Source organism: Terrapene carolina, unplaced genomic scaffold (genome assembly GCF_002925995.2).
Source record: "Terrapene carolina triunguis isolate 2854851 unplaced genomic scaffold, T_m_triunguis-2.0 Scaffold238, whole genome shotgun sequence".
NCBI classification, from domain to species: domain Eukaryota; kingdom Metazoa; phylum Chordata; order Testudines; family Emydidae; genus Terrapene; species Terrapene triunguis.
Window position 1 is genome coordinate 10,735,695 of NW_020664589.1, and position 15,318 is coordinate 10,751,012.

Below are 15,318 nucleotides of genomic sequence, written 5' to 3' on the forward strand. Positions count from 1 at the left end.
TGACAGTGTTCCTTTAAACAGAGCGGGCAACATCCTACTCCCTTCTCAGCAGCTGCAGAGGGCCCCAAATGCAACGAAACCGGTGCAGTTCTGCAGTTTCAGACCCCAAGGCTAGGGTTCCACACCACCTTATTCACTGCAGGCACCAGCTCCCTCCACACTGGTGCTTGGCCGTGGTTGGGGACAGGCAGAGGTGAGGGAGTTCAGAAGCAGGGACTGTGGATCCGTTGCTAGGAATCCCCATTCCCCACTGTATGGAGGCATAGCAGCAAAGGGGGCCTTAGAGACGGAGGGGGATTCCATCTCCCCTAGCCTTCCATGCATCACACCCCAGCTCCGGGTTGGGACGGGGAAGGATGTTGCACTGAGTAATCACAGCCACACGGGCTTAAGGCGCCTGGAGCCACCTGTTTCGTCCTATTGTCAGCCCTCTATTGTCAGATCTCTCCTGCGAGAGAGGTTTTCACGGCAGCGAACAGCGCTGGGCTAAGAGGAAAGAACAAAGAGCGGAGGATGGAAAGGCTGAACACCGCACGCCTTTGCCAACGCGGTGACGCATCATTAAGCAACGAAAGTTAGGAGAACAAGTCAAGGACTGCAGAGGAATGCTGCAATTTTTCATGGCACCGGGCTCAATGGCATACGTTGCTACACACAGCAAGCCGCGGCAGCTGTAACAAGAGAAAAGCAACCCACTCTTTAGGATTTGCTCCTGAAGCAACATTAACCTGGTACGAGCTAGCTGACATTAGCATGTGGATGGCTCAATAGGCTTTTGTACCCCATTCCTTTGTGGTATGCCCAGCTGGAATACGTCAGGGTGAACATGAGCGCCGCAGGGCTTCAATCAAGGAAGAGATGCACTGATTGTGAATTTTACTTGCCTTTATTTGTACCAGGAGCCTCGGACCTCCTGCAAGCCCTGGAACAAAAGCGGAAGTCAGAGCACACAGCTCTGTTTGAGAGCCAGCAGATGGGCTTTTCCAGAGCACCTAAATGAACTGGGAGCACAAGCCAAGGTAAAGGAGCTTGTGCACCTATGTCACTTAGACGCTTCTGCAAGTACCACCCTGAGCCTTTTTCACAATAGGGCCTGATCCCACGCCCACTGAAGGCGTCAATGGGAGTCTTTCCGTTGACTTTAATAGGAGCTGGCGAAATAATAGTTCGTGGTGATGTAGTGCCTCCCAGGTGAGATCTGAAAACACTTTACAGACACCATAGAAGTACGCCTCTCCTTCCCACTCACGACTCGCATTCTGCAGGGGGGGAAGCTGAGGCCCGGTGGCGTTAAAGCTGGCAGTGTCACACAGGTAGGTGCCTAAAATACATCCACATTTAGACACGTAAATAAATGGCCTGTGATTAATGCCCAAAAACTCCCATGCAAGTCTGTGGCACTGCCCAGAACAGAACCCACCTGCCCACTCTCCCGGGCCTGCTGCCTCTCCATTCCCTTCACCCACCGACTCGCTCACTCTCCATTTGCTGGCATGCAAAGCAGGACATCCCTGCTGATGATCAACAGTGACTTCTCCGGGCCCTGTAATCAGCAGCACCTCATCCCCTGAGATCACGTGCATCCTCTCAGCAACAAGAGTCATGCGTCCTTGGGCAACATGCTCCCAGCCAAGGGCTTGTCTTCACTGCTAAGAAGGACCCCGTGTTTTTAACCTCAGGGCAACTAGCATTTGTGAGCTCCCCGAAGGTAAAAACGAAGGGAAAACAAGGCACTTTGGTTTGGTTAACCTCCGGAGACAGGCAGGGGTTAGTGCACTTTGCTCTGTGGTAAAACTAACACGCCTGATCTCATGGTTTTGCCTGGGGATCGCTCACACACACACCGTGACCCTGAGGCAAAAAACTCCAGCTCTTTAGCGGTGGGGGAAAAAAGCCTCAAGAAAGATCAGAATCCAGACCTAGCTCCCCAAAGCAAGTACAGACAAGTCCTCATTCTCTGTCCCTCCACCAAAGCAGCGTCAGTGCCCAGCCACGACTTGGCCAAGAGGCTGAGCACCCTCACTATGCAAGCAGGTCTGACCAAAATAAGATGCCCCCCCACGCCCGTTTGCTAATAGTGGGATTTAAAAAAAAATCCAATTTATTAGCTGCGGTGTCAGTGCAGAGTCACTTCAGGGGTTTCAGTTCACATATAAGGGATTTACTTTCAAGAAGGGCTCTTTGAACCCGCTAACGCCTTTATCTTTCAAATAGCTGCACTGTGCACACACATTAAAAATGGATGAGGCAGCATGAGCCGTTATTTCTAAACCTCCTGCTCCGCTAGCAGAACTCGGTTTCCAAGGGAAATATACATTTCAAACAGGACATGCTTTCCAACCCACCCCAAGCAGCCCACATTCAGCTGGTGGAACTCACTGCCACAAGGTATTACTGAAGCCAAGAGCCTAGCATTATTAAAAAGTGACTTTGGACATTTAATTTTCCCATAGCAACTTCCCTTTTAAAATAAAAACAAAATCATTCCTCTCATTTTGGCCTGTTTTTCTTTTTACACTGTGGCTGTCAATCCCCAAGCATCTACTAGCCAAAGAGATTAATTCTTCATTTCTTTTCGTTTGACCATTTTTACTAGGAAGTCCCGGGAGGATCACCAAGGGATCCTTTGGTCAGAGATATCCAACAGTTTGTAATATTTGATTATGAATGGCTTTCAATAATCTCTAATGACTGGACATGTCTAACACACACGCTTAAAATCTCCTCTTTCACCACAACATCTCCATCATTTATCCCTATTCAATCTCTCGCTCTCGCTCTCTCTATTATTTAACCTGACTGGTGATTAATCAAAAACAGGGCTGCAACACACGATACCGTCTCAAAGGCTCAAAATTTATCCAATAATTTCTCAAGTGTCAAAGGGGTAGCTCTGTTAGTCTCTATCCACAAAAACAACGAGGAGTCCGGTGGCACCTTAAAGACTAACAGATTTATTTGGGCATAAGCTTTCGTGGGTAAAAAACCCGCTTATACCCAAATAAATCTGTTAGTCTTTAAGGTGCCACCCGACTCTCCAGTAATGTCTGGTGTCCTCCTTGCGTCAGAGGAATATGCAGCCTGCTTGAAAGAGGTTTTCACACTGTAGATGCAATTAAACAGCAACCACATGCGTGTGGCTGGGAATAAACCCAGCTGCCGTCTCCTGAAGCAATGCGTTCATTTCTGAGAGACTGGCGGGGATCGCACCGAATCCAAGAGTATTTCCTGCACGTGCTATTCATAATCAGGCAAACAAGAGCTGGGAGGGAATTACAAGCGCCGTGTCACTGTATAGAAGCCATATACCCCTTGTGTTTGCCTTCTGAGGATAGTAATCATACCGCATCTCTAGAAGGATAAACTAAGGCACAAAGTGAGCAAGCCACAATAGCCAAATTGGATGATTCTACAGGGATAGTTGGCAACCTGGCATCACCTAGGTTAAGTTCTAATTTGCTGCACTCACCAAGCAAGATGGATTCCAGCACTTTAATGAAAGAAAAAAATGCCCTCACAGATGAAAGGACCAATTCTGTGCTCATTGAAATCAACAGATCTGCCATGGACTTCAGTATGCAAGCACACCTTTGAAAGCCCAAAGCTTGTGTGAACTGCCTTTGGGACCCTTAGTCAGCTGCAGCGTGTATGGAACAAGGATGGTCATTTGGTTGAAGCACGGGACTGGACTCAGGAGAATGGAGGTCAGTTCTCAGCTCTGCCATGGACTCCCTCTGGCAAATCACAATCTCTCTGCCCCGCTTCAGCAAGGTGCTTAAGCACATGCCTAACTCTAAGTACTTTAAAGCTAATGGGACTACCCACAAGCCTAAAGACAGGCAACTGCTTGTTGAATTGGGGTGTCCTCATCCATAAATGGGGACAATAATACTTCTTTGATCTCACTCTTCTTTAGTTAGACTGTGAGGTCTTTGGGGCAGGGACTGTCTTCCACTGTATGTTTGTACAGCACCTAGCACAATGGAGACATGACTTCAAGTTGGGGCTGTGTCGGCTATTCAATGCAATAGAACAACAATGAATCATTACCATCATCTGTAGGCTAAAATGCCCAGATAAAAATCAGTGCCAAATGTCTCAATGGGCTTTAATTTATGGCTAGGGGATTGGTCTGAAATCCATTAAATGATCTCCCTTGCCAAGGAAAATGTGGATTGAGATTCTGTGGGTGGGGATCCCAGAAGACCACATGTAATTCTTATTACCAGTGATCACAGTATGTATTAGAGCATTTGTTGCTGATCCCATCTGTGCTCCGTAACTAGCACCATTCACACTAATTTGGTGATCCTTCCCATTTATTTTCTTATGCGGCAATTATCAATACATCATGCAGCATACAGATTCAAGGAAAAAGGGTTTTTTCTTTGAGTCTCATCGGCTTTGATATATTGCCCAGCTCACTGATTATTGTAGTCATGGTAGCGGTTTTAATTACACAAAACTTCTCTTTAAGAACAGTCACTGTATTGTAAAGCACTGGGGTTTTGAAAGTGTCTCCACCAGAGTAATTCAGCCGCACACTGAGAGTGGGGGATTTTTGCAATGTACGTACTGTTTACAGTTCCATTTTTTACACCGTATATACCCCATTAATCCAGTTATTAGAAATTTACATTAGCACAGGATCTGCGAATAGCTGGGCTCCCAAAGGGCTCTCAAACTCATCCATTTGAGAATACTCTTCTCGTGACAGCTGCCCTCTTGAAAAGGAAAGGAGATGTAACTATAGCAATGCAAGGGCAAGGCACAGAAGAGCCTGTTAAATCTCAGGGAAGTTACCAAATATGGTACGGATTGGGATTGCCGGATTCCCTCCTCTGTCCTCTGGCTATCAACGAGACTACGGTCCATTCCTTCAATGGCAGCTCTTCCGCTGGTGCGCCATTATTTCCCCACCTGCTTCAAGTCTGATGTCAGCAGTGGGATTAGCAAAGCCACTGGGGAAGAGTAAAGCAGTCAGCTGACTAGACCTGTGATTGACTGAGGAGTGTATTGATACTATGTGGCAGCAGCGCCAGAGATTCCAGGAAGTCCACTAGGGACTTCACTACAGCTATTGATTTTACATAGACGGTACTAAGATACTATGGTGATGGTGGCAGTATGAAACAGAGAGAAAGGGGTTAAACAGAGATTCCTTCTCTCTAGGGATGAAAAATTACACCAGAACCACCTCCGTCTCTGTATCCCCAACCGTGTATCCACTTTGCACTGCGAAAAAACACTACACTTGGCTATTACAGTGAGGCGTGCTATAGGAAAAAATACTATTCAATTTCTGTAGCGCCTAGAGGCCCTGACTGAGCTCAGAAGCCAGTTGTGCTAGGTGCTGCAGATACGCATAACACTCTAAGAGACAAGACAAAGGAAGTATTGTCATCCCCATTGGACAGAGGGGAAAAGGAGGCACAGAGAAATTAAGTGATGTGACCAGAATCAGGCAGGGAATCTGGGGCAGAGCCAGGAATTGAACCCAGGCCCGTCTAGTGTCTTAACCACAACATCATCCTCTTCCTTTGAAGGCCTTGAGCCAGAGATACAGGCAGAAAAAGTCTCTTCTTAAGGGAACAAACCTCCCTTTGCAGCAAGAAGCTCATTATGCATGGAAGAGTATTCAAAAAGTCAAGGGACGTGCTCACTGTAGTGTGTCACGGTTTGAAACCAAACTGGCCTTTGTGGACTGAGCTGCCCCACAGCAACCCAGAGCACAACAGACAGCGGGTGGTGGGTCCTGTAATTGTGTGTGTGTGGCGGTGGCTTTTTTAATTAGTGGGGAGATGAAGGTGGGAGGGATAACAACTTATGTTGAACAAACCACCTTGTGCGACAGATAAACCCCATTTTTATTTTAGCAATCGATAGAGGCAGAGCATCAGCTGGGAGGTAAGTCAATGCAACATGCACTCAGGGCTACACGGCACTCCAAACGAATTCAAACATTTGCCACTGAAATTATAACACAGTACAAGTAGTAAACATGCAGCATCGTCTGTAGCTACAGCTGCCATATATTAAGTCCAACTGCAGTGGTATACTGCAAACAAAACATTTCGTTAGCAATAGGCTTTTGCTCTTTGTAACTTGTTCTTTGGAGGAAACACTCTGTCATCACTGCATAGCTACACCTGAATTACTCTGTGAAACAGGGTTTCTCTGGCAAGGTCCACGCATCTAGAAAGTCTTTATTAGGTAGAAAGATTCCTTCTGTTACTGAGTAACATATGAGTTTTGTTTTATCTTTCAGTCCTTCGTGGGAGATTGCATGATCATGGAACATATTTAAGAAAAACAATAGGCTTGGGGAGGAGTTGTTTTTTTAAAAAATATGGATTTTCCTGCATGATCCCAAAGCCTAGAGCCAAAAAATACATTGTGGGAGAAAATACCTTCATTTAACGGTGCTGAAGACTATATACAATGTGTGAACAAGGGGACTATATTTGTTTGGTTTTCTAAGTGCTTAGGGCTTGATCCAAAGCCAAAAGTCAACGGGAGTTTTTCCACTGATTGCAACAGACTTTGGGTCAGACCTTTAGAGTACACCTACACTGCAATAAAACACCCACAGCTGGCCTGGGTCAGGTGACTTGGGCATGCAGAGCGTGGGCTGCGTGGACGTAAAACAGCGGTGTAGACATTCGGGCTAGAGCCCAGGCCCTGGGATCCTAAGACATCCATAAAAAACAACCTCCCTAAGGCAGGGAGGGGATTGCTGCGGTCTGTGGAGACCTGCATCAAAAGGAGCAGGGATCAGGTTCCGAGATGGCAGATGTCTGCAGTCATTTCAGAGAGCAAAAGCTGCTGCTAGTTTTCATATAAAAGTTCATCTGCGCTTGGCTTCCCTAGTCAAGGCTTTTTAAGATGACTATGCAAGAAGTGATCTACTTTAAAAAAAAATGCTGGAATGGACAAAAGGTACGTATGTTCTTATTGCTGGGGTAGGTGATGGTGAGAAGAGGAAGAACTTTCATGGGCTTTTTTTTTTTTTAAGGGTAAAGAAAGTGATCAGCACTATGTATTCTTGTACGGGCAGCTGACGAACAGGGGAAGGTGGGGTTAACACGTAGGAAAAACATGGAGTCAGAAAGCAAAAAAAAAAAGTGTCAACACCACTCTTTGCTTCTGTAATTACTATGCCAAAGACTTCCAGATAAGAGAGTTTAATGGGCGTTTTGAAAGCCTGTAATAAAACAAATGTGAAAATTTAATTGATATACTGTGTGTGTGTGGGGGGGGGGGAGAATATCACGCCAATGGACTGCAAGCCATCAGGCCTCTTGCCTCCCGGCTGTCTACTGCACTTGGGGTTCCAACCAGCCCCCCATTAAACTTAATGGGAGTCTTCCAATTGACTTCAATGGAAGCGTGGTTCCCGCCTTGCAGAACGTTATTTATCTACAGCAGGCTTAGCAGTATGGCCAGCTTGCTCTTCCTATAAAGTAATAATACACCTTTCATACCTGGGTAAGTGATTAGAAAAGAGTGAAAGAACTGCAAGATGGTGTAAGCAACACGCCAAGCCAGGGCCTACATTTTTAAGATTACCTTTTGCAATGTCAGTGTAATCTATACATGTGGATTTCCCTTCCCCCCGCTCCCACAATGCTTTGATGCTTTTTTCCCTTAAAATAACAATCACTATAGTCTTCTCCAGGACGCAAGACTACTCTGAATAATAGACAGTGCCTAATTCAGATGGTGCTTTTGATCCTCAAAGGACTTTACAAACATTCACGCACTACACTGCCCATTGTACCTTGTGGAATCGGTCAGTTTCACTGTTTAGAGCTCATCTTACACACAAAACTTGCATCCCTTTAACTAGATCAGCATAGTTACAGTGGTACAAACCCCAGAGTGTGGCTACAGTTATATCCTATAAAGGCGCTTTATGCCTATTCTTGTATGGGAAGGGGAATCAGCTGATCACCGCTATGACTGTCTCCACACTTGGGGTTGCACTGGTATAACCATATCAGTAACAACAACAAAAATCATTCCCCTAACCAACAGTTAGACTGATACAAAATCTGCGTGTAGACCAGGCCTAAAGCAAAGGGGTGAAGTGACTGGCCCAAGGCCATAGAGAAAGGATCAGAGCTGGGAAGTGAACTTGGGAGTTCTAGACCATGACTCATTCAACAGCAGTAGCCTGTATGTGCAAACTGGAGCGCCGTTTTTGCAGCGAGCCTGCCATGGGCAGATGTGCAAAAGGGAAGGCATTCTCCCAAACAAGCCTGCACTATGAATCTACTGCAGCCCCATGGCGAAAGTCAGCGCCCCAATGCAGCCCCTTTCCGAGTCAGATCCCTGAAGATCTGGGTAGCCAGGGATCTTTCTGCACTGCCCTCTCTGACACACGAGGTGTTTCGCCACCCTGATGGAGCCTTGCTGCGGGGCTCAGTGATTGCTTGGCGCTTAAGGTGTTTGCAGGAGCTCAGCTTCATTTCGTTTCCGGTTCCAACCGGCTGTGCCTAACAAGAGCGACACAGCACCTCGCCCGGAAGCTCAGCCCTTCACGGCAGTCCCCCAGTACTAGAGTTGTCAAGTGCAGGCTGAGGGGGCAGCCGGAATCCATCTCCCCCAAGGTTAGGAGAATCAGACCATCACAGCGAAGGGGATCAGTGTGTCAAACGTCAGTATCAAACTTCCCACACTCATCATAAAGAACGAGTTGGACTTTTAAACAATGAAAACAGCTTTTCCCTGTTCTTTCAGTCATAGCCAGGACACCGACCCAATGAAATCAAGCTCCACATTAGCCCTGCAGGTTGTGAACTACCAAAATCTCCAACTGGCTCCCTCTAGCCCACATAATCCCCTTCATTTCAGAGCGGTAGCCGTGTTAGTCCGTATCAGCAAAAACAACAACGAGTCCTTGTGGCACCTTAGAGATTAACAAATTTATTTGGGCATAGGCTTTCATGGGCTAGAAGCCACTTCATCAGATGCATGGAGTGGCAAATACAGTAGCAGGTATAAATACACAGTACATTTCAGTGACTGGAGCCTGATTTGCTAGGGTTTTCCTGGCCAGTTATTTAACCGTCATTGGCATTTCAATGACAGCAGCCAGCCTTTGAAGTGAGTGGTAGGAAAGGGAGACAGCCACCCTTGTGGGGGTGCCTCATTTCAGGCCCAGGATGGCTGTAGATCCAACAAGACAGAAGGGTGTTTATTCCCAAGAAGCGGAAGTAGGCTTGCGTGACCAAGATCCCAGTTTTCCTGCATGGAACAACCCAGGATTCTACCAGATGCCACAAGAAAGTTTGTATAAAAAAACCAAACATTCTGTGGGGGTTATTTTGGGAACATACAGAACAGAGGTGCAAGTCACCATAAAACCTAAGGACAGTTGGGGTGAAAATGCAGGAGTGTTGCAGATTTATTGGGAGAGGGGAAATACACATGACTGTAAAAAGCTTAGGAGGAGAAACATCTCCCCCTCACTTCTATCTGTGCCCACCCTGCAGTGACTGTGCACACATGCAAACTACCTACACACTCTTTGCTCTGATGTTGTCTCACTGGCTAATAAAACTGCACTATAAGCAACTCAATCATTTAAAAACGTTTTGCAAGGAATTCCATAAAGACGACAAGAGGAGGATGGATTTGTACCATTGATAAATTTTTTAAACACCTTCCCTATTGATCAAGCAATTAGGAAAAGGTCCCTCCCAACCACCGTGCCAAATAGCCCGTAAACCAAAACTGTTCCCCTCCACTAATACCTGTTCATGTCCTAGCTAACAGTCACACCAGCAGTTTCTCTGTATTAAACACTATGTGAATCCTCAGGAAATTGAGCAGTGTCCTCATTTTTGCGCTGTGGAGCTTTTATTTTAAGTTGTTGGTGGGGGGAGGGAGAGAAGTAGTATCAGCTACGCCAGGGGTGGCCAACCTGTGGCTCCGGAGCCACATGTGGCTCTTCAGAAGTTAATATGCGGCTCCTTGTATAGGCACTGACTCCGGGGCTGGAGCTACAGGCGCCAACTTTCCAATGTGCCGGGGGTGCTCACTGATCAACCCCTGGCTCTGCCACAGGCCCTGCCCCCCCTCCACCCCTTCCCGCCCCCTCCCCTGAGCCTGCCCTCGCTCCTCCCCTCCAGAGTCTCCTGCATGCCACGAAACAGCTGATTGGGAGATGCGGGGAGGGAGGGGGAAGCACTGATCGGCGGGGCTGCCGGTGGGCGGGAGGATGTGGGGGAGCTGATGGGGGGCTGCTGATGTATTACTGTGGCTCTTTGGCAATGTACATCGGTAAATGCTGGTTCCTTCTCCGGCTCAGGATGGCCACCCCTGAGCTATGCGATGAAGTTCCAGATTAACATTTCCTCTGGGAAATTTGCCAACAATTAATAATTACAGGAGCACAATGCCACATAGATTGCAGCTCTGGCCGTTCCCCTAGCTCAAGGTAGCAGAGACCTGCGGTTTTGTATAAGTCAGCCTAGGTTGCATTTCCCTTTATCAGCATGTGGCCAGAGCGAGCAGAATAGCTGAGGATCATGAAGGCAAACAGCCATGGAGTCACTGAAAACTCCAGCAGATAACGAGTGCAAAGAAGACAGATATTTGTGAGCATTCTTCTGGGTTCTGTGGGTTGTTTTTTCCCCCCAGAGACCCTGATTCACAGTTGGATATTCCATGAGACTCAACCAGACTAAAACATTAGACGAGAAAAGTATGGATGAAGTTAAGAGATATCCTGCCCCTGGTTCTTCCCCCACAGAAACGTCTCCAGGAGTCTGCTAAGCATATAGTGCACTCAAGTACAGGAAATGATCTGAGAAATATTTCAATTAGCTGATCTTACCTAACTCAGAAGAAATTCTGTAACTACCAAGTACACTTGTAAGACATCCCTGGTTCGATCCAGGGAGGAGTCTGTACTGCTGGGGAAATGTATAAACTATAGTCAGCAGTGCACTTTAATAAGCACCATGTACTGATCACAAAGGCAGCCTGTTTGGTGTCTAACTTTAACATGAACACTGCCAACTTATTATCTTTATAGATTCCGATGTGATTAAGCACTAGGGGTGGAGGGGAAGCCAATTTTATCTAAAGCAACATGTTAAAAGAATCTTACCTAATTCCTTTGGTTTGAACGATACTGTGGTGGGAAAGTCTGGATACAGCTGATATCACCTGGAAAGGAGAAAAAAAAAAAAACCTGGTGTGATTACAATAGAAAAGGGAAGCTATCGCTAAAACTAATGGAGAGAAGGATAGTTGGGGATCAATTTTCAGACCTGCTGAACATCTGCTGCTCCCATTGACTACTACTGAAATGTGAGTGCATGGCCCCCCTGACAAACAGGCCCTTATTATCAGTTGTGTGGTAGTTCCTAGCAGCCCCGGTCATTGATCAGGATCCATTGTGTTAGGCGCTGCACAAACACAGAACAGAAAGATCGTCCCTGCCCCACTAAACTTGATTAAACTCAGATCACAACCCTATCAAAAGGCAAAGTAAAACTAGAACATTCCAACGAATCAGAAGACAACACACAAGGGCTTTAAAGATTGATGTGACAGCACATAAAAAGCGACAAAGAGTCCTGGGGCACCTTATAGACTAACAGAAGTATTGGAGCATAAGCTTTCGTGGGTGAATACCCACTTCGTCAGACACACATAGTGATCATAGTGTCCACATGACATTCTATCAATGCTAACACAACTTTTGGTTTTGCTGCTGAATGTAAACACAAAAATTTTAACCTTCTAATATAAAGGAAAGAAATAGGTAACAATGTAATACAAGGAAATTCCATCTTGGAGCTCATGCACAAACATTCTAGATCTGCTCTAATGGTTTTATGCAATAGCCAGTACCTCTTGACAAACTCGAGCCTTGCATTCTTCTATTGGATGATTTATGATCTTTTTGCACATGAAATAAATAGCTTGAGCCAAATTTCACTGCTAGCGGAAAGTGGGCTCAACTCCTATCATTTCAACGCAGTTGTGTCCACTTATATCAGGGTGAACTTGGCTCATTGTCTTGTTTTCATAATAGACCTGACCCAGAATCTGATAAATGGCCAAAAATAAAGAATCATTAATATTTCAACAAGAAAAAAGCCAGCATGAATTTTTTGTGTATGCTGTGAAAAATTCATCCTGTTTTTCTACCAGCTATAGCTCTGATAACTTTTATAAATTGACAAAACACGTTGCAATTTTGACCTTTAGTGAGAAAAATTGAACACACTTTTCATTTTTTTAAAAAAAGAAAAAAACGGCTTTTTGTCTTTTACACACATGCAGCCATCAATTTGCAGTCCCTGCAAAGAAAAAAAAATTAAAACCTATTTTATATTTCATTACAATATTTTCTTTCCTTGGTCTCCCCTTTTCCAACACAGTTTCCTCCACTGCCTGGCACCACAAAATTCTCTTTAGCTAGTGAACTTCCAAGGAAGTGGTTAGTACCTGGGAGTGGCAGTCAGGACTCCTGGGTTCTATCCCGGGCACCGCCACAGAATATCTGATCTTCACTAAGTGCTACCTTGTCTGGGATTCAATTTCCCCATCTGTAAAACGGGGATAAGAGTTCTTACCTACCTCACAGAGATGTTAGGAAGTGTTTATAAAATTGCTTTGAGATCCTCACATGCAGGATGACATGTAAATGCAAAGCTTTACTAGAATTATCAGGTGACATCATGAACTGGCAACTCAGTATTAGGACCAGATTTTCTGAAGATCTCAGCACCCATCAGCTTCCATTGTGATGCTCACCGTGTTGGACTTTCTTTCAAATCTGGCCACTTCACCTTTATTGCCATGGAGGAAAACATGGGCTCTGCTCTTGGATTCTTGCTGCCCAGGCTAGCAGGGGACAGGAATGCCTCAGGTCATGCTCACGACCAGTGGTGCTGGAACAATTTTTATAGTGGGAGTGCTGAAGGCAGAAACCATGTATTTGGGTCGTTACTACTTCAAGTCAGGAGGTGCAGCAGCACCCCCAGCAGCCCTAATTCCAGCACTTATGCTCACTACCAATCTCTGGTGGATCAGGATTCAGACCCTGTCAAAACTAGAGTCCTCTTCAGCCCTCCTTAGCCAGGAGGCTGGTGACGGTACGATGCAGAGTGGGGGGTTAGGCTGGTGACATTTAAAGCATACAACACAGGTATCCGCAGGGCTGTAGCCAGCACTCCGAGGATCTCTCCGGAAAGAGAGAGATCAGCCGAGACTCTGCCAACGAGACACTTAACAAGAAAGCAAGACGAAACCTTTTGACCTCTCAATACGGCCAAATCCCTCTAGATTCCAGGCACAGCTGGATTCGACAACATTTGGTAGTATCTGGGGTACTATAAATGGCTTTCGTCTTTCTTAGCACCCGTTTTTTGTCAGAGGATTTTAATTGGTTTTTTTTTGTTCCCCCTTTCGGATTCGTTGCTTGCTTGGTTTGGTTTTCTCTCCCCCTAAATCGAACTTTCTTGAATTTCACTTTTTTGAAAATTGCCTACGTTCAACTTAAAAATCTGCTGTCTACACTAAGCTGAAAATGCAGGTGTAGTTAAAGAAAGAAGGTGGGTTGGTGGCTGGGGGATTTTACAAAATAGGATCAGAATTCTGGGGGGCGAAAGGGGTTAAAAAAAAGAAAGGATTTCAATTGGAGGAATTTGATTGCATTTTTTTTTCCTTTTTCCGTTTCAACATTTCCTGCAGTGTCGAAAACCCAACCCCAAAGCACTGGACTCCTGTAGACACGGCAGAAAGTGAAACTGACGATAGATAAAGTGAAACAATCCTGTGTAGTTGCTCTGGAGGGTAGATGGGGAGAGGAAGCAAACACCAAAAAAAGGGAGGGATGCCCATGGCTCTGAACAGAGTTTTCCATTTCAGCACTCTAAGGGCTTGTCTACACTGGCAAGTTTTGTCGCCAAAAACTGCCTTTTGGCGACAAAACAGCAAGACCGTACACACGACAATGGGACTTTTGTCATGAAAACCCCCAGTTTTGGCGACAAAAGTCTTCCACCCCTACGAGAGACGTTTGTCTTTTCCCCTCCCTTTATTGTCGACAAAGAGCCAGTGTAGACACTGCTGATTGTTTTGTCGACAGAACTGGCTTCCACCAGTATCCCACGATGCCTGTCCTGATTGCTCTGCTCAGTGTTTTGATCTCTGCTGCCCTGCAAGCACGTGCCCCGCCCCTTTCACAGCTCCGGGAGGTATCTGTGTGTTGCTCAAAGAGCAGCAAATCATTGGACTGCTCCTGTTCTGCCCGGCACTAGGAACACAGCAGCAGGCAGACTGCTGCTACAGCCGGAGGGGGACAGACCGCAGTGCTGCTTTGCCATTCCTCAGCATGGAGAGCTCACAGAGCTACGCGTGAGGCTGCGCTCGGCAGCCGAGGGGGCTGTGGGAGAACTCGGAGAGAATCCCAAGATGCGCAGTGCTCAGCTCTCCCTTCCCACAACACTGCACTGTGGGATCAATGCACCATGGGTATGTCTCACCCTGTCGGTGATGGTGTCCCCAATGTGGACATGATCTGTCGACAGAGGGAGCAAGTGTGAACACCCTTTGGTGATTTTTGTTTTGTTGACTTTTGGGTGTCGACATAAGTTTTGTCAACAAAACTTGGTAGTGAAGATAAGCCCTAGGGTGGTGTCAAGGACACAGGTAAAGGGCTGGAAGGCCAAAGACAAGACAATAAGGCCCTACATGAATCCCCCCTTGCTTTCATATCTGACAGAGAGCCAAATTCTCTGCTAGTGTACATGGGCGTGACTGCATTGACTGCAAAGGGGGTTATGCCCATGTATACCAACAGAGAATTTACTCCAATCTTACAACTTTGACACCCCCCCCCCCCGCACACACACACTCCCCATCCCCTTGATTCCCCGAAAGTGTTGCCATTAATACTCATGCTGTCCCCCTACACAAGGAATGACTTCTGCTCTAGCATGCTGAACCACTTTTAAATGAATCATCAAGGTATGCACATGCCATAAATGCATAACGGCTCGGATATTATTCTTACTCAACCCACTCTCCTATTGTGCGATAGCTTCAGTCGCTGAGTCACATCTACAATTAAAATCCTTGCAAACACACAAGTGATGTTAACCAGGCCTGATTGATCTCAATGGGACTAGTCACACACATAAGAGTCTGTAAGCTCTCCTGGGCATATCCACCTATCTGGACGGTAGGATGTCTAGCATACTGCAGTAAAAATAAGTAGTATACTCTTATATGTTTAAATAGCTTGTTATCAGGACAGCATCCCTTTAACAAAGGGAAAACCCATAGGGTTTG

General features: G+C 46.1%; 1 protein-coding gene across 1 annotated transcript in view; it reads right to left on the reverse strand.

Moving 5' to 3' along the window:
• VAV2 (vav guanine nucleotide exchange factor 2) overlaps window positions 1–15,318 on the reverse strand; it is a 305,827-nt gene that overhangs the window by 105,359 nt on the left and 185,150 nt on the right. The window contains exon 3 of the mRNA XM_026657295.2: window positions 11,120–11,178. Coding sequence (XP_026513080.1) covers window positions 11,120–11,178 — 59 coding nt within the window. The remainder of the gene's footprint in view (window positions 1–11,119; window positions 11,179–15,318) is intronic.